Consider the following 21,720-nt stretch of genomic DNA (forward strand, 5'->3'; position numbering starts at 1 on the left):
TAATAAACATAACATACAATTATGTTACCTGATATGTAGAAGGAGATAATGCTCTGAAAAAAACAAAACAAAACAAAACAAAAATGTAACAATTAGAGCAGGGCTTGGGAATCAAGAGTGTAGGAAGTTTGATGGGGGAGGGTATAGCTCAGTGGTAGAGCACATGCTTAGCATGCATAAGGTCCTGGGTTCAATCCCCAACACCTCTGCTGAAATAAATTAAATAAAAACCTAACTACCTCCCCTCAAAAGACTAATAAATAAATAAAACAATAAAATATACATTTAAAAACAGAGTGTGGGAAGTTTGATTATTATTATTATTGTTGTTGTTATTATTATTTTGGCCTTTTTAAGTAAGGCAGTTCTAGAAAGCCCCACTGAAAAGATGACATTTGAGTAAGGCTTGAAGGCGATGAGGGAGTAGGCCGGGGAGGATTCTGAGGGAAGAGTATTTCAGGCAGAGGGAACAGCCAGTGCAAAGGCCTTAAGGTGGGAGTGTGACAGATGGGTTTGAGGAAAAGCAAGAAGGCCTGTGTGGCTGGAGCAGAGTGTGTAGCAGAGGAGATCTGTAAGAGATGAGGTTCAAGTAGAGGAGAGGAGGTGGATTGTGGAGGGACTTACAGGTCATTTTAAGACCTTTGTTTTTTCTACGAGTAACATGGAATCCACTGAAGGTGGTTCTTCCCCCAGCCTCCAAATTAATACAAAGAACTTTTTGTTTTCTGAACTGTCTGAGAGTAAGTTGCCAAAAAAATCTTTAAGCTAACATAAAGATGTTCTTTAATACATTACTCCTACAGACAAGGACATTCTCCTTTATAACTACTATAGAACCATCAAAACCAAGAAACTAGTGCTGACACTATACTATCATTCTATCCTCAGACCCTCTTCAGATTTCACCAGTTGTCCCAAATATGTCCTTTTTATAGCAAAAGGACCCAGTCTAGATCACACCTTGTATTAATTGTCACATGTCCCTAGTGTCCTTTGAAAGAGTTCTGAAAGAGTTCTTTGCGCTTCCTTGACTTCCACGGCATCTGCAGGTCCCAAGCCAATTACTTTGTAGAATGTCCCCCTCTTGGGTTTTGTTAATTGTTCCCTCATAATTAGAGTCAGGTGACTTTGGCAATAATATCACAGAAGAGGCACGTTTTCCTCCTCCGTGTATCTAGTCATGAGTACACAATTTGGATTTGTCTTATTACTGGTGCTGCAAACTTTGAACACTTAACTAATGTGGTGTCTACTGGGTTTCTCCTCTATAAAGTTGCTTATACTCTTTGTAATTAATAAATATTTTGGGGAGAGGTCATTTAAGACTACATAAATTTTTTTTCCCCATCAAACTTTCATTGACTAGTTTTATTCTTTTTTTTTACAGGTAATTTACGTTTTTTTCCAAGAATATTACTTACAGCACGATGAGCTGGGTTCAACCTCAGCTCTATCCTCTCACCTTTAGAAATGTACTCTCTGAGAAACCTTGTTCAATAAATAAGTTGATGAGCTCAGAACAAGTTTTATAATAGCACGTTCACTTAATCCTTTGAACTCCTTCCAAGCTATATGCAAATCACAAATTTTCTATCATAAAAATCACATACAATGTTCTATCAGCTGATTAGATTATCCTTAAGTTTGTTTAAAATAAAACAAAAATTAAAAAATCACCTAACCTGCGAAAGGATTTGTTTCCTAATTTTCAATTTCTCTGAATTACACAGAAAAGACTTACTAAGACTTATCAATGACACTTTATTTCATCTATTGCCTTTTCAAGGTACCTGAACTTGATATATTTAGAAGAATTTAGAAAAATCTGACTAATAATTTTAACATAACATCGTTAATATGATATTTTGATAATATACCTTTATGATGTAATTTTTTGGGGTGTTAAAAAATATTGGCTCTGGTAATTTAACTCAGTCAATTGATGGAAATTATCCACCATATAACCTAATGATGGTGGGCTACTAAATATCACTCCAGGACAGCAGGCGTACACGACTGCCCTGGGCAAACTGAGACATATGTTTACATTATCTGATGAACAAAGCCACTGTTCACTGTCAAGCCATTCAGCCAAATCAACTTCTTTTCTGTCAGAAAAAGTCTGACTTCATATTCAATCCAAATAAACATGCTATTATGTGTCCCCATGACAACCAGCTCACTTCTAAACGCAGTGACTAGCTGGGGATGTGATGATCCCATTTTCTCACACATCAATTTAAAAAGATGCAAGTTTAACTCCCTTGACTTTATAATATTTACAATTTAAATAGCAACATCCGATACTCCCTACAAGTCAGAAATCCATTTTTTGCAACCAAAGCTTGTTGATCAATAAAATCATGTTCCCAAGCTAAAGCAAGTTTTAAAGTGTGGATTAAAAAAAAGAAACAATTTCTATGTAGTCACTGTAACAATCAGGACCAGTTACATAATTTTCAGGGCCCTATGCAAAATGAAGATGTGGGGCTCTTTGTTAAAAAATTAAGTATTTCAAAATGGGAACACGAGAGCCTTAAAGCCAGCGCTGGCTCTTGTAAGGTGGAGCCCTTTTAAGGGCAAGTCACACACCCATCAAGCTAGCCCAAGCCATAGTTTTGTTTGTAAAGACCCTTATGTCCCATTCCTAGTATAAGCCAAATCAATGTGAATAAAAGTTTCCAAATTTTAAAAATAATACCACCAAGTCACTCTTTGCATGCCTTTTCTTCTCCATAAAAGTGGACACAATTTATTAAGTGGAAACATCTGTGGATTTTTCCCATCTGAAAGGCATAGGAAATCTGTCTACCACAATCTTTACCATAATCTGGTGAACAGTCTCTGAATGTCTCAGTTTCCTCATCTGTAAAATGGGGATAATGTACCTACCCTGAATTGTAAGGACTAACTGGGTTAATATGGGAATGCACTTAGAACAGTGTGTGGCATCTAGCAGAACTATAGCTGTAATAGAACACAGCTACAGAACTGTTTGCTATTATCATTATTTTTATTATTACTATTATTATTTAGTCATTTCATTCACTATATAAGTTAAAATAATGTTGGAACAGGGAATTGATTTAATGGCAGTGACAGACTTGGTATGTAAAATCCTTTACCTGTCAATGATGCACCAGGTATTATAATCTTTTCCATGTTTATGCAATATTTTCTATTTTTCACTAGAAAAATAGTGACCTCTTGAGCAATGCTCATTCTCATGATGCTCTCCAAGCCAACCCTGATAACTGTGCTTAAATGTTAAGCTTAGTGATAATTCTCCCAGTGCCCTTAGCTTTCCTTACAAAGAATTAATTGATTTAATTTTAGAGTCTGAACGTTCTGTAAATAATTATTGCACATTGCATTAGAGATTTTTTCATATTATTGTTTGACAATTTTTTTAATGATGAGGATCACAAAGCAGAATTGTTATTAGAAAGAAATATGTGGTTGTATGTAAGATTCATTATGTTTAGTTTTGGTGTTTTTCTTTTAGTTCAACTTTGGTAGTCCTTGGAATGTTGGTTGGAAAACATCCACTATGTTTTTGCTAGAGCTTTGGTCTCTTACAAAAACCCCCAAACTGTGCTTTACTGTGTGTCCAAGGGAATCCTCAAGTCTGCTTTCTTCAACACTCTCATTCTTCCTTAGCCATAGACTGACAAATTTAAAAAAATTTAAATGAAAAAAATGTTGACTCCTTTTACTAGAAAGTGACAGTGCAGTTCCCAAGGGAAATCAACATTGTATCAAACACGTCTGTGTTAGTTTCTTAGGGTTGCTCTAACCAAGCACCACAACCTGGATGGCAACAGTTCTGGAGGCTAGAAATCTGAAACCAAGGTGTCATCAGGGCCCTGCTTCCTCTGAAACCTGAAGGGGAATCCTTCTTTGCCTCTTCCCAGCTTTTGGTGGTTTGCCAGCAATCCCCAGCGCTTCGTAGTTTGCAGTGCATCCCTCCAATGGCTGCCTGTTGTCACCTGGCGTCCTCCATGCGTGTCTCTGGCTTCCCATGGCCGTCTTCTTCTAAAGATGCCGGTCATACTGGATGGGGGCCCATTCTACTCCTGTATGACTTCACCTTAATGTAACTAATTACACCTGCAGCTACCCTATTTCCAAATAAAATTACATTCTGAGGTACTGGGGTGTTAAGACTTCAATCTGTATCTTTTTGGGTGGGACACAACTCAACCCATCACAACATCCAGTTAAAATTTTTTTATATCAAAAGGTAAACATTTACTAGAGTTTTAATAATATTAAGTTATTCAGATACTGGAAAAACTTGCATCACAAGATTTTTCATTATAACTAAATATACAACCAAATTCTAATTTTACATGTCAATAACAATATATATTTTATGAATAACTAATTGTGTATTTTCAAGGGATACATCTTAGTACTTAGATTTGTATTTCCAAAGACTATTATAGAAACCACGAAGAAATAAATTATGGAAAGAATCTTGTGATATAGATAACTAAAATCAGTAAGGTCAAGATTAAAATGATGTAGATTGAATATGCTTATTCATTTTTATAATAAATTATATATAATAAATTATAAAAACTGGATAACATGCCACTTTTGTTCATATTCATTACTTAATCTGTAATAATCCCATGTAGTGTGAAGCTAAAATTTTATGAAGCAATGACATAAAAGGCATGGTATTTCTTCTGCAAATATGTGTGAGTGTATGTATCTAACTCTGGAGTTTGGCTTTTGGAGGTAAGTCAGTCAGAATCATGTATTAATATCAGAAATCATTCCATTAACTTTATTAGACATCGTGACTAAGCTTTACCCATACATGTGAAGAAAAAAAAAAGGTGTGTACTTTAAAAGCTACTCAGTCTGAAAGCCACAGTGGGGCTGTGCCTTTCATGTGTTATTGTGAAACAGGAGGTAGGACAGGACAACCTGTGAGATACCTCAGGACGAAACGAGTCCCCAGAGGGTTCAGTTCCAGGAAAGACTCACGTGGAAGTTGAGGATCTGCAAAATGAGGCCCTAGGAAAGTCATGCATCCAAATATCTGTGAGCGTTACTGCTTGGTGAAGCTGACGTCACACGTAGAGCAGCAAAAGATCTGGGAAATGTAGTGTTTAGCTTTCCAGGAAGGATAGATTAGGAAGGCCAGCTAGGATGCGGGTCTTGAGTGAAGCAAATTAGTTTACAGAATTTACCACTGCACCTTCAGTAGAAACTGCCAACAGGGTTGCCCTGCACTTCATGCTGAACAGATTTAATACTTTGTGTGTGTGTGTGTATGTGTGTATGTGTGTGTGTCTGATATTTAACACTGTGGTCTATAAATCTCCTGGAAATTGGAGTAGCTGGCCCATAGGTACATGGTCCTTTCCCTGTAAAGGGAGGTAAGATTGTTCTTGAATCCATAGCCAGAGATGACGAGGTGACCCTATTGGGGAGCACAGGACTAAATCATAAGACTGTAAAGAATGACGCCTGCCAAGGAAGAATCTGGAAAGAATCTGGACAACGTTTTCTATGAGTGCTTTTTATCAGATTTCATGTAACATCTCGTGTTAGTTATTTTTATTTCCTTATGTCTGTTTCATTAATGTTTATTGTAGCACACAAAAACAAAAACAAAACCCAAAATAAAAAGTCTGTAAATATACGTGGAGGGGGAACAGCAAATAAATGGAGTGGAACTGCTGAGATACACTGATTCTGTAGCTAGTCATGTGAGAAGCCCAAGAGACTAAGTAAGTCTTCGAAGATGTAAAACTAAAATAATCCCCTAAGGAAAAGTAGAAATAAGAGGAATCCCCTGTGGAAAGAACACAGAAAATGGACCTTGTGTGGCAAGTGGGACCCCAAATAAAAAAGAGCCAGGCAGTCATGACAGACCTGGGGCTCAATCACATACTCTATGTTCTTAGAAAAACCACAACAGACAACTCTAAGGACTTCTAATTCGGCTGAGGGTCCTACCTGGAAAAGTCCCCAGTGAGAAGCTCCAATGATAGCCAATCACTGAAGACTTGTGGTCAGACTGTGAGGACTTATGGGATCAGGCTGCAAGGGCATTCCGATCCCTTCTGCAACTCCCCTGTGACTTCTGCAGTTTTTGCCTCTCACAATCTCTCACCCCATCTACCATAACCCCCTGCTCTGCCCCACCCACAGCCAAAGGCTCCATATCCCCAGTCTGCAAACCTAGCAAAGAGTAAGCCTTGTGTTTTGCTGTAAGACAACCCCGACTCTTTTGTGGGTTTTATTTCTGATTCAGGACCACAAAGAAGAGAGCAAGACAGGCTGAATCCATGGCGTCTGTGAGGGGAACATAAGGGCTGTTGGGGCCTTCGGGGCCTCAGTTATAAAAGAAGAGCATTGGGCAAGCTGGTTGCACAAGGGGACTTTCAAGTCTGCTATTTATCAGTGAGATTCCCAAGGGACCCCATCCTGGCTCCTGGCCTGGAATGGGGACAGGGTCCCTGTACTTCCAGATCCTCCAGTAGGACAGTGGAAGGGCAATAGCACTGGAACAGTGAAGAGCACCCGGCTGTGTGGTTTCACACAAGTCACTTGATGTCTCTGAGGTGACAAATAAAGCTGGACAACCTCTAAATTTCTTTCCAGCTCTTATGTGTTTTCCCCTGAAGCATGGGATCTCAGTTCAGGTCCTTCCGTGGAGACCTAGGAGTGGAAAAATTCCCCAGGTGGGAAATCATGCCATAATACGGAGACGAAGACGTCCTTCAGTCCTGATCCAACACATTTCATCTCCCTTGACTTGGAAGGAGCAGGAGCTCTGCAGTCACAGGACTGCACTTTGACTTCCTTGCTAGGGAACAATTCTCCTTTTCCTGATAAAGCTTTGAATCTTGGCACCATGATGCAGCTTTGAAGCATTCTTCGCATTAGTGGTCGTTCCCTTCCATGCCTCCGCAGGGTCTGTATCCGGGCTGTTCATATCAAAGCCCTTAATGAAGGGAGGTGTGTCTCTTTCATAAAATGGAAGTGAAGACTTTATTTCTTTTGGCTCAGTTTTTACCTCCCTGGGCCTCCAAGAGGGGCCACATGGGTAGAGTGGGAAGACACTCTGGCTTCCCCTAATTACCCAGGTTTCCAATCATTTTCTCACAGAGTTGGAACTCCAGCAATGCAGTCCTAATGGATGTCTCTTTTCTGGAATGATTCTGCTACCTTTAGCCCTGGAACCCTGTCTCCTGGCCCCAAAGGAGTAAGTCTGGGAAGTTATTCACACACCAGCACAGACGCCCCCACTGCCGTGGATATAAACCCAGAAAGGAGGAGGTCTTGAGACAGCGGCATCTGAGTCACCCAGGTGGTGGACATCAGCCTCCTACAGCCTCACGCTCGTATCCTCAAGATCTGACTGCATGCAGGCATCCAGGGAACTCTGAGCATGGAGGAGGGTGAGGGGAGAGAGTGGGATGTGTGGTTTCCTAATTTTATAGCAAAGGGAGAGAAGAGATCTCTGTGCTCCAAGCTGTCTAGCTTCCTTCCTCTGTCTACTCTTCTCTCCCACACACCTGGACGGGGAAGCCTTTTGCTGCCCATCAAGTCACATGATTCCTTTGCTGCACTGCAGGTGCAGCTAGAGAGGCCACCAAGGCCTGGTGCTCAGTGTGTGCCAGAGATTATACCCGTGGGGTCCAGGGCGGGCTGCCCCTACATGTGCCTCAAGGGCACATTGACCATTTTGAATTAAACTTACTAAGAAATGACCAACACAAAGACACTCTGACACTCCTTTCTGTCTCCCTGAAAGCAGGAAATAGATCTCTCACATAGGAGCTGCACTCCCTGCATCTGGAGGTAGAAGGACTCCCTTGTTTACAGAGAATTTGGGCCAAGAAGCCTATGTAAACAAAGTTCATTACTTCTTTAATTTACTACCCTACATCCAAATTCTGTTTAGACTCTTCACTAATTTGAGCACCCCAAACCTAAGTTTCCTTGTCCTGTCAATTCCTCACAGATTTATCATTTCTTTGTCTAAAAAGTATAAAAGCTGCCTGCTTTGGTTCCTTCTTAGGTGCCATTTCTATGAGATATCCATGGGCATGAATTACAGTTTCTTATTTTTCTCCTGTTAATCTGTCCTGTGTCAATTTTGTTATTAGTCCAGCCACAAGAACTCATGAGGGGTAAAGAGGGAAACTTCCCCCTCCTGACAATACTAACGTCACCCACGATATAGCCTCTGGATATGTAACATCGTGGAGCAAGAAAATGAAGTGTTCCTCCTTAAAGAAAAGAAGGAAGTGGAGCTAGGGCTCTCCTGGTCCAAAGCACTTCTGTGTGGCGCAGGACTCTGCCCCAGGGGCTGCAGAGCTCCGGGCGGATGGAAATCTCATGGTGAGAAGGAGCCGGAGAAGGAAAGGGTTCTCTGTGGGGACAGAGGCAAGTGTCTGGGGCAGGAGCAGATTCCTTTGGTGGTAAGTTTGATAAGAATCAGTCTTTGGTGGGAGACACTGGAGATGTAAACTTGTGGGACTTGGTGTAGCTGAGATACACAGTGTCTAATGTCCCTAATGTCCCTAGCGTCCCGAACTGGAGGGCACCAACATATGAGGTGCACGGTGAAGTGTTCACAAAGTCCCAGCTGTGACTCTCAGGTCTTTTCTGCTCCTCTCAGTGGGCAGGTCCTGAAGGGCAAACCTTGGAGACTACCTCTCTGTCCTCATGTGTCAGGCTCTTCAGCATTTCTTTGTTGCACGTATCGGAACCTTGTCTCAGCTCTGTTGGGACTGCTTTCCCTCCTTCTTCAATATACCATCACAGGAAGGGAGTGTTTAAGGGTCAGTGGGCAGCCTGTTGCAGCAGTGATCACTGGGGATCAGAACTGAGGAATTTTTTAAGCTTAAAGTTACCTTAGAGACCACATGGAATCATGGTTTTCATACTTTCTTTGTGTGTGTGGAAAACTTGATAACAAATAAGACTTTATGGGAACACTCCACACACACCAAAAAACTGGTGGAAGCCATGGATCTGTTTTGCAAGCTGTTTAAACGTTCACTATTTTGTGGAGAGTGCTAGCTGCTTGTGAAATCCCTAACTCTTTCCCAGAGATCTCGTTTCCAGGTAACACAATTTGAAAAGTGACGCTTTAGACAAAGTTCTCATTGTACAGAATCTGAAGATCTAGAGAGGAAAAGCACTATTACAAGAGTAGAGTCTAGCTCAGAGTGGAAATGAAATGCAGGTCTTCTGATTCCTTATGTAGTGGATGTATTTCGGCTGTCGTCCCAGCCCCTTTCTTCTCAAAACTGAGCCCCGACTCCACATCCAAGGGTGGGTTCTGGTTTCCTTGGGTGTTTCTGTCATGTGCTCTGAAATCACAGACTACACTTGATTTGGACCAATGGTGGTCTCCTGACTTAAACTAGACTAGGTGGGTTATTTCTCTACTTACACTTTTGAATTAAGAGTGAGAGGTTCTCCTTCAGTTTCAGCAGAGTTGAAAGATGAGGGCAGAGAATTTCTTGGATTCCTGGTTCTTGTTCCTGATAAAGCAAAGTCCTTTAATCCTTTCCGATTCATGCTACCTGCTACTGGGAAAGTCTTTATGCTATAACATAATATATCATGGAGAAAATTCCCATTCCTTAGAATTATATTCTAAAAAGTAATGGGGATTATGGGAGGGAAATATGGTTTAGCACATACCATTCAAAACTCATGCAATGATGTAACTGGCACAATGTAAAAACAGTGAGTATTCTAACAAAATTATTAAGTTAAATTAAGTTACCATAACCAAATATTGGACTTTACCTTAAAAAAAACAGATATATCTAACTTGATGGAAAGGTGTAGAAGTAAAGGTTGAATAGGGGAGATAAAGGCAAAATGCTCCAAGATTAGAAAGGAAAGTACAGTAGGTACTTCTGAGGCTAAGCACATGGCCAGGTGGGCTGAGGAAGAATATTTGGTTCTGCTTTCCTCCAGTTTGCTGTCTCGGCTTGTTTCAGTGTACTCTGTGATAGCTGCTGTTCCTTGGTGGTGGAAAACAGCAACCGGCTGAGATAACAGAGTGATGCAACGTCTGTGTGTTATACTGATACCATTCCTGTGCATACCCATCACGCCTGAATTATCTCATGTCACAAAACAAGAGCTGAAGCTGAACAGAGTGTACTAAGACCATTGGTGGGGTGCTGGTATTTCTGTACACAAGGGGCTTAGGAATGGCAGTCTAGTTGGAAAGGGGCCTTAGGGGGCACTATATTAAAGCTACATTTGAATAGCAAGCATATTTTATTATTTATTTTTTACTTCAATTGAGTCATCCCCTCCAAAGTTGGCTCTGGCTTAGTTAATTACAGAAGAAAATGCTGTGACAGAAGGAATACTGTCAAGAGATGACCTGGAGCACTGAGAGCTAATGAAGTGATTTCCCAAGTAGTGTATTTGGCCCCACGGGGAAGCATCAATGGCAACTCCAGCTCTGAGATCTGCTTACAGTTGATGACCGAGATGAAACAGATGTGAGGACAGGAGAGAGGCCTTTCCCAAGTGTACTTCACTGGCCTGAATGGTTCTTCAGGAAGAGGCCATGGTATCAGTCTCTGGGGCCCGGAACCAGACATTCCTGCCCGGAATGTGCTTTGGAGCCTGCGCCCACTAAGTGAGAGCCCTCAGGGGATGTCAGAAACAGAAGATGTCAAAAGTATCAGGCTCAAAGGGATGGATGGAAATTAAGAGTATCTGATTATGCAGGAAGGGAAAAAAAGACACATCAAATGGTACATGGTGATGGACATCACCAACATTGCAGATGACTAAACTGTTCGGGAGGGTCCCAGTGTCCCCAGTGCTGCTCTCCGAGTGAGCAGAGGTGGGATTCTCTCCCAGCAGGGGTAAATCCACGGACTTCAAATCACTCTCTCAAGACACTGCTTCCAAATTAGTTTAAAGGTTATAGCCTCAGGACAATGCACATCAGCTCACTGACGTCTTGTGAAGCCCAAACCAACATTTGCTTCAACTAGTCTCATTCTCTCAGCCATTACAGAGATTCTATTATTGCCCTTGGCAACACTGAGTCCTGGGTTTGGAGAAAATAATTTTGTCTGGGATATTTGATTTAGGAGCTGTGGTCATGGCTTGTTTGCTACGGTTTGTAGTGTTAATGCTGTGATAATCCTGCCCTATTAAGCTCTTTGAAAACTCTTTAAAGAAAGGGCTCACTCAACCTCACAGGGCTTGTAGGAGCCACGCTCCTCTTGGTGGAAGAAGTCCAGGGTGCAGATGCTGAGGGAATGTGACTCTCTCTTGAATGTGCGGTCAGACTCTGACTGAGACAAGCAGGATTAGAAATTGGGGAGAATGAATTTAATGTCTCATTTCTTGGGATTTTTAACTCACAAGGGTGAGACAGTTTGACTTTGGACTTTACTTACAAGGGAATTTAACTTTTGGACTTTAATCTCTTCCTGGAAATGTATTAATGAAGAGATTTTGTATTTAGATTTGGGGCATCTATATGTTGTGGGCATTTAGTACTGAAATACCTTACTATTTTCATTTCATTTCATTGAAGAACTTTTTTTTGGAGGGGGGAGATAATACTTTTTTATAAAAAACATTTATTTTTATACTATGGCTTCATAGTTGACTTAATTAATCTATTATTCCGACCTATTTCACAGTTTCTGGAGCAAAATCTACACTGACCACCAGTAGTCAAAGGAGAATTTAAAACTGGGGAGAGTTACGTCTCTGGTTGGACACACGTATATTAGTTGAGCCGTATGGATTAAAAGAACAAAACTTAGAAGTATTTTTGAATGAAATATTTACTCCTCATTCTTCATGTTTCCTTCTGTATGATGGAAGCAGCATTAGAGAAACGTCTCTGGCTTCACTTCCCTTACCCTCGTCTTTCCCCAGAGGAGAGGTGAGTTGTGTCCAGCAGGTGGTTAGTAAGGCTCTTCACACCTCTTCCCAACTCTGCATTCAGTGACATCACATTGGTAGCGTGAAATCAGTGGGAGATCTACAGCACAGAAACCAGCAAACACTGTACTACAGGGCTTTTTTCTTCTAGATAACTGGTCTACCAGCAATATTTTTTGTCAATTACTCTGGAGGGAATGACTTGCCCTATTGACGACTTTGGGATAAGGATTGAGTTTGTGTACGTCAGTCCTTTTCTCTCCCCTTTGTGTGTGTGTGTGTGTGTGTGTATGTGTGTGTATATGTTTTGGAATCTGCCTGTCTGCAAATAGCCCATGTTTGGGTCTCCTCTCAGGTTTTTGGTGACTTTGACAATAAATACTCTTTACACATAAGGAGACATCTGTCTTTTCTTTTCTAGCACCACCTGGGACTGGGTGAGTAAAGCTCTTTATATCTGGGGATTGGTATTAGGTCATCTTCATGAATCCAGCCCCTTTCAGTTTTAAAGTTAATGTTTTGAACTCTGGCTGGCTTCTTAATTTCTCTCGATTGGTTCAAATCTCAGATGGAAAGGAGAGTAGAATTTATAAGCATTCTAATACCTCAACACTTACATTTTCTCTCTTAAGTTTTTTGGAAGTTGTACGTATATACACTCTTCTACTAGCTATTTTTAATTTGAAAATATTCCAGTTTTCTATAAATTATATTTTTAAAATTTTTGAAATGATCCTACCAAGAATTGGAAATTTGCATCAGAATTTTTAAAACTAAAACTCAAACAATGTAAAGAAGGCTTTATCTTTTGTCCCAGATGCAAGCACAGTAATGAAATTACGTTGTGTCTTTCTTACACGTTTTTTCAACGAGTAGAACTTTTTAAAATAAACTTTTCATTTTGAAATAATTTTAGATTTATGACAAGGTGCAAAAATAATTCAGAGAGTTCCTATATGCCCTTCACCCAATTTCGTCTAATTTTAACCTCTTGTGTTACCATGGTACATCTGTCAAAACTATAAAACCAGATTGGTCCATCACTATTAACTGAACTCCTGTCTTCATTCAGATTTCCCTGGTTTTTATACTAATGTCCTTTTTCTGTTTAAGGAGTGCATCCAGGACATCACATTACCTTTAGTCATCATGTCTCCTGAATCTCGCTGGTTTGTGACAGTTTCTCGGTCTTTCCTTGTGTTTCATGACCTTGACATTTTTGAGGAGCACTGGTCAAGTATTTTGTAGAAAGCCCCTCAATTTGATGTTTCTCTCCTAATTAGACTGGAATTATGGGGTTTTAGGATAAATTATTTATTCAAAGATGCTTTATATAAACACTATATATATACAGCCCCATATTTGTATATATTATGTAATATTACTTTGAATTCTGAAAGCTTAGTAAGAGATAACATTTAAGTAGTTTTATAACTTGCCTTTTTAATTCAACTTTGTTTTAAGGTCCATCCCTTTTAAAATGCAGATTTTTTTTTTTTTTTTTTTGCTAGGATGTGATACATGCATTTCTGAAAACCCTCATGTTCTGCATAATTGTGTACTAAAAATAGCCGGGCTTGTGGGATAATTAGATCCACAGATAATTCGGGGCAGACCACTCAAAATCTATGCACTAACACACCAGAGCACTGACATGAACAGTAACAATCCCAATCAAATTACTAGCATGGTGAAACCTTTTCTGAAACTTTCACCAGCCTCACAATTAGTCTCACTTTTGCAGCTTCCAGCCCAGGACTCATATGACCTCCTTTGAGATGTATGTCTTTGAGGGCAATCACCTCCAATAGACATTAGTTTCATTAAAATTTAAAATCTGATCCCTAGTGTAGCTTTACTCATGAAAAAAAATTTTCTTTTTAAATAAAGAAGAGAAATACCTTGGCAATTTCTTTATCAGCACTTGGAGCACCACAATATAGTTGAATGTTGTGGATGCACAGCCATCTTCGAAGCTGCTAAACCATCTACTATGTGCACGAATGTCACTCAGGCAGAACTTTCAGCCTTTTCATTAAGATTTTCATCTCTTAAGAAGGATTTTCCTTTAATTGTGAGAAAGTGTGGTCTTTATTGCTACACTACATTAACCTGTTAGGGAAGATGGTATATGAATGAGTATAACTTCCATATTATTCTGAAGCCATTCTTTTATTTACCAATCAAGTATGGACTAATTTGCATCCAGACACTTGTATTTGTTGCAGGGCAGAGTGTATACTTATCTATTTCATTCTTTTTAACTGAGATATACCACTTCTTTATATGAATACGCATTTCCCAACTTGTGGACATTTGGATTTCTTGTATTTTTTTTCCCAATTACAAACAATGATGCAAAAATTTTCCTTGCACATGTCTCTGAGGAAGTTTTTAGAGGATATATTCTTAGAAGAATCACTGTATCATAGGATATGAACATCTTTAATGGAACATATACAGTAATTTGGGGGAGCATTAGCACCATCATGATATTGGGTCACTTGAATCTGGTTTAGCTCCCTATTTATTCATTTTTATGTCCTTCAATAATATTTTATAGTTTTAATTTATTTTATTTATTTTTAATGGAGGTACTGGGGATTGAATCCAGGATCTCATGCATGCTAAGCACTGTACTCTACCACTGAGCTCTGCCTTCCCCACATTAAAATTGTTTTCTTTTTTTTTGGCAGGGAGAGATAATTAGATTTTTAATTTATACTTATATATATACACACATGTATATGTATATATGTGTAGTGTGCGTGTGTGTGTGTGTGTGTGTGTGTGTGTGTATTTAAATGGAGGTACTGGGGACTGAACCTAGGACCTCGTGCATGCTAAGCACTGTACTCTACCACTGAGCTATGCCCTCCCCCAATATTTTATAGTTTTTAAAATAACAGTGTTGCACATTTCCATTAGGCTTACTTCTAGGTGTTGTGTGGGTTTGATTGCTGTTGTGACTGGGATCTTTTATATGTTATATTTTCTAATTAATTTCTGCTATGGGAAACATTTTTAATTTGCTTATGGTTATCTTATATCAACACAAATGTTGAACTCCTATTGATTTGAATAGTTTTTCTATTAGATTTTCTAGGATTTCAAATATAAACAACCATAGGTGTAAATCATTTTACATCTTTCTTCTTTTTTTGGTCATCATATCACTTTTTTTTTCTTGCCTTACTACATTGGATTGGACAGTGCAGTAGGTTGATAGTAGGCATCTTGCCATGTCACTGACTCTAAAGAGAAGTTTCTAAAATTTCACTTTTTAAAACTTTTATTTATTTGGGGGGGGCAAGTAATTAGGTTTGTTTGTTTGTTTATCTTTTATTTTAGAGGAGGTACTGGGAATTGAACCCAGGACCTTGTGCACGCTAAGCATTCACTCTACCATTTGAGCTATATCCTCCCCATCTAAAATTTCATTTTAAATATGGTATTTGCTCTACATTTTTAGTAGCTACTTTTCTTACTCTGACTTTACTTTGGATGGCTAAATGATAAATTTTCTAAACTTTTCTGGTATCTATTGGAATGAATTTCAATTGCTATTGCAATTGCAATTTCAGTTGCTATTTAAGTCTGTCAAGGTGGTATAAGTTATAAAGGTAGGTTGTTCTAATTTCAAACTACTCCTGAATTCCTGGGGAAAACTCTTGAGAGGTAAGTGTTAATTATCTTCCTGTGTTCAAGATGACCCTCTGCAGCTGGCTGCCCAGAAAAGGTGGTGGCCTATTGTAAATCTCCATGGAAACCACTCAGGCAAACAATCCTTGTCAGCTGCAAGGCTTGGACACCTACCAGTCATGCCAGGGGAGGTCTACCCATGAATGCATCCATGGCTCCTCTTTCCTAAGCCTGCTGAGTTGTACAGCTGCAAGAACAAGGCTTGGACCTCCGCCCCCAACCACACCAGGGGAAAAGCTGATGTCATCCCAGCCATAAATGCAAAGTTGTCATGCCATATTGCCTTTGTATCACTGACTTCTGTCACACCAAGGGAGAACAGGTACTTCTCTAATCTTGCAGCCTCACAACCCAAGGGTCAGGGTCTCTCTTTAGTCTGATGTTTTGCCCTGTCAGATCTCTCAGCACTGTCCTAGAATGTGATGGTTTATGTGGGCACAGCTGTGACTGTGAGTGTCCCCAATAAATGCTGCCACAGCAGGAGGGAATATTTGCCATTTGCTCTTGTTTGCTTAACAGCTCTACTTAGCTATGCCATTGAAAATATTTTTCATGCAGTTTAATTTGACTTGCATAAATTTTATGTAGGACTTTTGCATCTATGTTCATAGATGAGATTAACTTCTCATTTTCTTCTCTTGTACTATTTTTATTTGGGTTGTCATGTTAACTTGTTAAAATAAGTCAGGTAGCTTTCTCATTTTTTCTCTTTTTAAAGATTATCTTTTTCGTCACAGTTTTCTTTTTCCTTCCTGTCTCTCTCCCTCCCTCTCTCCTTCACTCTTCCTTCCTTCCTTCCTTTCCTTCTTTTTTTCTTTCAGCCTTTGATTCTTTATCCTTTCTAAGATACACACACACACACACACTATAGAAATTATTCTGATTTTTCTCCTTTTCCTGGTTATCAAGCTCTTTGAAATTGTTAGACATGGATCTTTTTTATACAATCTGCTTGGTACTTTGTGGCTCTTTCAATCTGATCATGTTTGTCATTCATTCTCAGAAAGTTTCTATTATTAATTTGATTATTTTTCTACCTCTAGTCCCAAAGTTTTCTTCCTCTGAAATCCCTATTTTGAGTATCACAGTTTTGATTCCCAAGATTTTTTATTTTTTGGTCTATTCCCACCAACAGTGTAGGAGGGTTCCCTTTTGTTTTGGGGAATGAGTGAGTAAAAGTGAAGATATTAATGATGCAGAAGACAGACTGTCTACAAGACCAAAATTCCTTAAGTGGTCAAGAGGGCCTGGGATCCACTGAAGAAGTGCAAGGTTGGCCTTAGGTATATATGGAGACAGTTCATCTTTTGTCATAGGAGGGAGGCCGAATATGTAAAGATGCAGAAAGACCAGTAGATTTGGTGGTGGGAGGATGTATAAAGATGTCAGTTAGATTTTTCTAACAGGAAGACCAAATTAATCATGATTTAACAAAAGACATTTCTCCTTTAAGTAAATGTTTGGGTAGGTAGTCTAGAGCTGATACAGTGGTTCCACGATCAATTATGCAGGCTCCATGTAACTGACAACCTCAATATGCAGCATACTCGTGGTGGTCAAGGTGATGCTCTAGCTCCTGCTATCATGTCTGAATACTAGCCAAAGGGAAGGAGGGAAGTGGAAGGGGAGAGCCCATGTCTTCTCTTTAAGGGTGCAACCTGGAAATTGTATTATTAATTCTGTTCAGAGCTTACTGGCCAGAATTTAATCACATTCTCACTCCTAGCTGCAAGGGAGGCTGGGAGATTTAGAATTTGGCTGGGTAACCATGTGCCCAACCAACAACGCTATCCTTAACTGTATGAGAAGTGGAGAATGGACAACAGGGAGCTGCCAGAAGCCTCTGTTAAAGAGACATGGTAGTTCTTTTCTGACTGCTTCTACTTTCTCAATGAAGATGTGTGAATTCTGAGTATAAGAATGAATGAGATTTGGGGGGTTTGAACAAGAGGAGTCAAATAGTCATCTTGAAGGGTGAGTTAAGTAGGGATTGCCAGGCACCATGAAGAGACTACTTGAACTTTGCCAATAAAGGAAATAGCAGGGTCAGATCATCCTGACTCCTCCTTAAACCCTGACATATTCAGAGAAGATGAATAAACTCTGACATACGGTATGTTTGTGATCAGGCACATGCTTCACTGGACTAGCGATTTCTTAATAATTAAGCTCAATTGACTAAGAAAAATTTGTCCTTGGCTCAGTGAATGGCATGTTTGTTTTCCACATTTCCTCATAGGTAAACTAGAGGCTTCTGGAAAGGGTTAGCTATGATCTTCATTTCCAGAAGCTACCAGATTTTGTCCCTGAAAATCCATGACTTGTGCTGAAGTAGGTGCTGGAGATGTAGCTATCATGTGCATACAGATGGCTACTCCGCTACTAAGTAAGATTTCCATTATTTTCCTAGGCTAGATGGCAAACGTAGAGCTGTTGGGGCACTTCTTCATTCTTCCTGTCACAAAGAATTGGTGATTCAGTGGTTACAGGAGTTTGTAATAAGTTACCCACATTGATTTCTCTGTTTTGGAATTATTTGCTTCCCTTCCTCCCAGAGCCCTTACACTTGCTGCAGGAGACAGTGTTGGAAAATCATTTACATAGTGGCACAGACTCCCTGACTCCTTTGGATATAAATCCAGGCATGATGGGGAGGCCTTGAGGCAAGGGATCCAGGACCTCTAGTCCCTGAGCTTTCAACCAAAAACATCTCTAAGAGGGTGAATCAAGATTCTGGTAACGCTGGCAGCAGAGAGTGACCATGGAGAAGCTGTTGTGTTTTCTGGTCCTGATCAGCTTCTTTAATGTTTTCGGCCAGACAGGTAGGGGCTGCCCCAGGCTATACCTGGGATTTGATCTGAGCAATGGGGGTGGAGCCTAAGATTATACAAACTAAAGTCAGGGGAATATCCAGCATGGATGAGCATGTGTGCGTGTGTGTGTGTGTGTGTAACTGAGGAAGAATCAGTCTATTTCTTGATCCTAAACTCTATTATATGTTAAGAGATAGATCTTTGTGAGCTGAGAAACTTCTCATTTCTCTGTTTTCTGTCTCATAGACATGCATAAGAAGGCCTTTGTGTTTCCCAAAGAGTCAGATAATTCCTACGTATCCCTGAAAGCACCACTAAAGAAGCCACTCAAAGCCTTCACTGTGTGTCTCCATATCTACTCAGAACTGGCCTTGACCCGTAGCTACAGCATCTTCTCTTATGCCACCAAGAAACAAGCTAATGAGATCCTCATATATTGGTCTAAGGGCAGAGGGTATCTTTTATCAGTGCATGGGACTGAAGTAGTATTCAGGAGTCCTGAAAACCCTCTGGCTCCAACCCACATCTGTGTGAGCTGGGAGTCTGACTCTGGGATTGCAGAGCTCTGGGTAGATGGGAAGCCCATGGTGAGGAAGAGTCAGGAGAAGGGAACCTCCTTGGGGACAGAAGCAAGCATCATCCTGGGGCAGGATCAGGATTCATTTGGTGGGGGATATGATAAAAACCAGTCTTCGGTGGGAGACATTGGAGATGTGAACATGTGGGACTCTGTGCTGTCACCAGATGAGATTAGAATTGTACATTCTGGTGGGACCTTCAGTCCTAATGTCCTGGACTGGCGGGCACTGAAGTATGAAGCACACGGTGAGGTGTTCGTCAAGCATCAGCTGTGGTCCTGAGCCATGCCGTGGACCTGGGGGTGCTTCCTGGCAATTACACTTTGTGGTTCTGGACTTTCCCCACCCCCTGTATACACACTGCGGGCCTGCTCTGTGAACACAGGCTGTTTGCTTCCCTGCTCTGGCTTCCTCAACACTGGAGATGAAATTTAAGTGTCTGCCTTGGGGGCTTTGAACTATATCAGGAAGCTTTGTCTAGCAGGCTTAGAATTGTGGGTGCTTTTGTTTTTGTTAATTTTTTTTAAATTGAAAAGATCTTAGAGATAATCCCTTACCCTCAGTTAGATGAGAAAATCGGGATTCTGAAACAAGTTTTTTTTTTTTTTTTTTTTAAAGTGATACAGTGAGTCTTTCTCTGAGCTGAGAAGGGAGCGCTGGACTTCTAATTTCCTATCCAGGACTTCCCAGAAAGTAGGAGGGACTTGCCCATATTCACAGGGCTTTTCAGTCTCAAAGTTATGACATTGGCCCAGGTCTTCTGAAATGGGAAATCTAGCCCTACTGCACAGTTCTTCTACTTTCTCAAAGTACCCTGGAAAGGCAATCAGAATTGAACTAGTAGAGAAGACCCTATCTCTTTTCCTAGGCGAAGCAGGACATATCTAGATAGAGTTACTTTAACTGTTACTGCCAAGGGCTTACATAGCCATCGTTTTTGTTTTCTTATAGTGATTTATTAATTTTACGGTTCCTTTGGGAAACTCTCTCCAACTCCACAGGAACCACATGGGACTTTGAGTCTCCACACTCTTCCCACACATAGCCAGGCCACAGAGTGGGTATTCCTCAGGCTGTCCTATCAGAGTAGCCCACCTCTGTTTGGAGATTCTAGGGGGATGGTTACATGTTCCTAGCAGGACAAATTATAGTCTTCCCAAAGGTTGATTTGTGAACTTTGGGAATGAGACATCTTTCTGCTGGAACTCCAAGCTGAGATCACCAGCAGCCATCTTGATTGCCACATGGAGAAAGACTGTGAGGAAAGAAGCCAAGCTGGGACCAGCAGAGCCGAGGGACGGATAGAGCAATGGAGCCTTGACTGCACTGCTTGAATTTCTGGATCAGCTTTGCCTGGAACTAAACCTGGACTCCCCAGATACACAAAACAATAAAGCCCCTGTTTAGTGAGTTTGAGCTGTTGTCTGATGGTTGCATTTAAAGTGGTGACTAACTACTCTAACAATTCTTGGAAATCAAGTCCCTGTGAGTTCAGACCGACCATTCCTTACCTGTCCTGCGATAACATAGCTATGGCACTGAACCTCTTCTAGAACCTCCAGTAGGTATTCTCTCTGACAGGCCCCTCTTTTGTGATGGCTGGTAATTCAAGTGAGGCCAGGTGTGGGGGTTTAAAACTCTCATTTTACCATCACTCCAGTTTGAGGAGCAAAAACTAAAGATCATTGAGATCCAAGAATCTGCTGTCAGGCTCAATACACTTTCCCAGGCTGCTTGAGTCCCTTGTAGAAGAGGGTCCCTCAAAGAGGATGGCTGCTGCTTTCTTTCAGAGATGTCCTTCACCATGGCCTCTCAGGACTAGGTGAGCTATTGAAGTTACTCCACAGAGGTCACATCCAAGTGTAAGATAGGGGGCTCCCTGTATATCGAATAGTTAGTTTAGGAAAGGCATATGGTAGACGAGTTCCGGGGTCAGACTGACTAGGTTCAAATCCTGGCTTTACAACCTACTGTCTGTGTGACCTTAGAGAACATAACCTCTTTATGTCTCAGTTTTCTCACTTGTAAAGTGGGAAGAAATAATAGTAATTAGCTCAAAGAGTTGTTAAAAAGAATCAAGTAAGATTATTACTATTAGGCAGTTCTGTATGATATCCCTAAACACAGGATCATTACATGCTATCGAAATACTATTTTGGGGAATTGGTCTGGGTTGACAGTAATTGAAGGGCCTGATTTGCTAAAAATTAAGTTTAGAATATTAGGAGGATCAATTTATGAATCTGAATCATGAATATTGATTCCACTAATTGACTTTGATAACCATTTGGAAGCACAGAAGTAAAGGATACATTCTTGGGCAAACAAGTGAGTGCAAATCTTCTCTGTTGTCTAATTAGGGCAGATCTATACACCCTGACATGCAGCTAAGCAGGAGATGGTTGACACTTTTTTATAACTAAAGAATCCAGTCAGGAGATATGTCTTAATTATAGAAGACCATCCCAAATCCCCAGGGATGTGGGCTGAGTTAATATTTTTCTCAGAATTCAATTACTGGTAACTTACTACACATAGTTTAGTGGATGGCCTCTGGCCCTAATAATTTTAGCTAGGAAAAGATTTTAAAGCTGGTATTTGCATTCAGTGAACATTAAAAAATTTCAATAAAGCATTCCTAGAATGTTTAAATTAAACAACTTCGCTTACTGGTAGATACTTCAATGTAATCTTGTTAGAAAATATATCCC

The 21,720-nt window shown here is 40.3% G+C and overlaps 1 protein-coding gene across 1 annotated transcript; it reads left to right on the plus strand.

Annotated features, from left to right (window-relative positions):
• Positions 1–18,379: 18,379 nt before the first annotated feature.
• On the plus strand, positions 18,380–19,291 carry LOC102539791 (C-reactive protein). The gene is made up of 2 exons (XM_015249027.3): positions 18,380–18,440; positions 18,678–19,291. Exons 1-2 carry the CDS (start codon positions 18,380–18,382, stop codon positions 19,289–19,291), a joined length of 675 nt encoding a protein of 224 aa, XP_015104513.2.
• Positions 19,292–21,720: the final 2,429 nt, after the last annotated feature.

The sequence above is a fragment of the Vicugna pacos genome, chromosome 21 (genome assembly GCF_048564905.1).
Source record: "Vicugna pacos chromosome 21, VicPac4, whole genome shotgun sequence".
NCBI classification, from domain to species: Eukaryota; Metazoa; Chordata; class Mammalia; order Artiodactyla; family Camelidae; genus Vicugna; species Vicugna pacos.

Coding starts and splice junctions, on each gene's coding strand:
- LOC102539791 (XM_015249027.3), top strand. CDS start 18,380: ATGGAGAAGCTGTTGTGTTTTCTGGTCCTGATCAGCTTCTTTAATGTT. Junction 18,441..18,677: donor TAATGTTTTCGGCCAGACAG/GTAGGGGCTGCC, acceptor TCTGTCTCATAG/ACATGCATAAGAAGGCCTTT.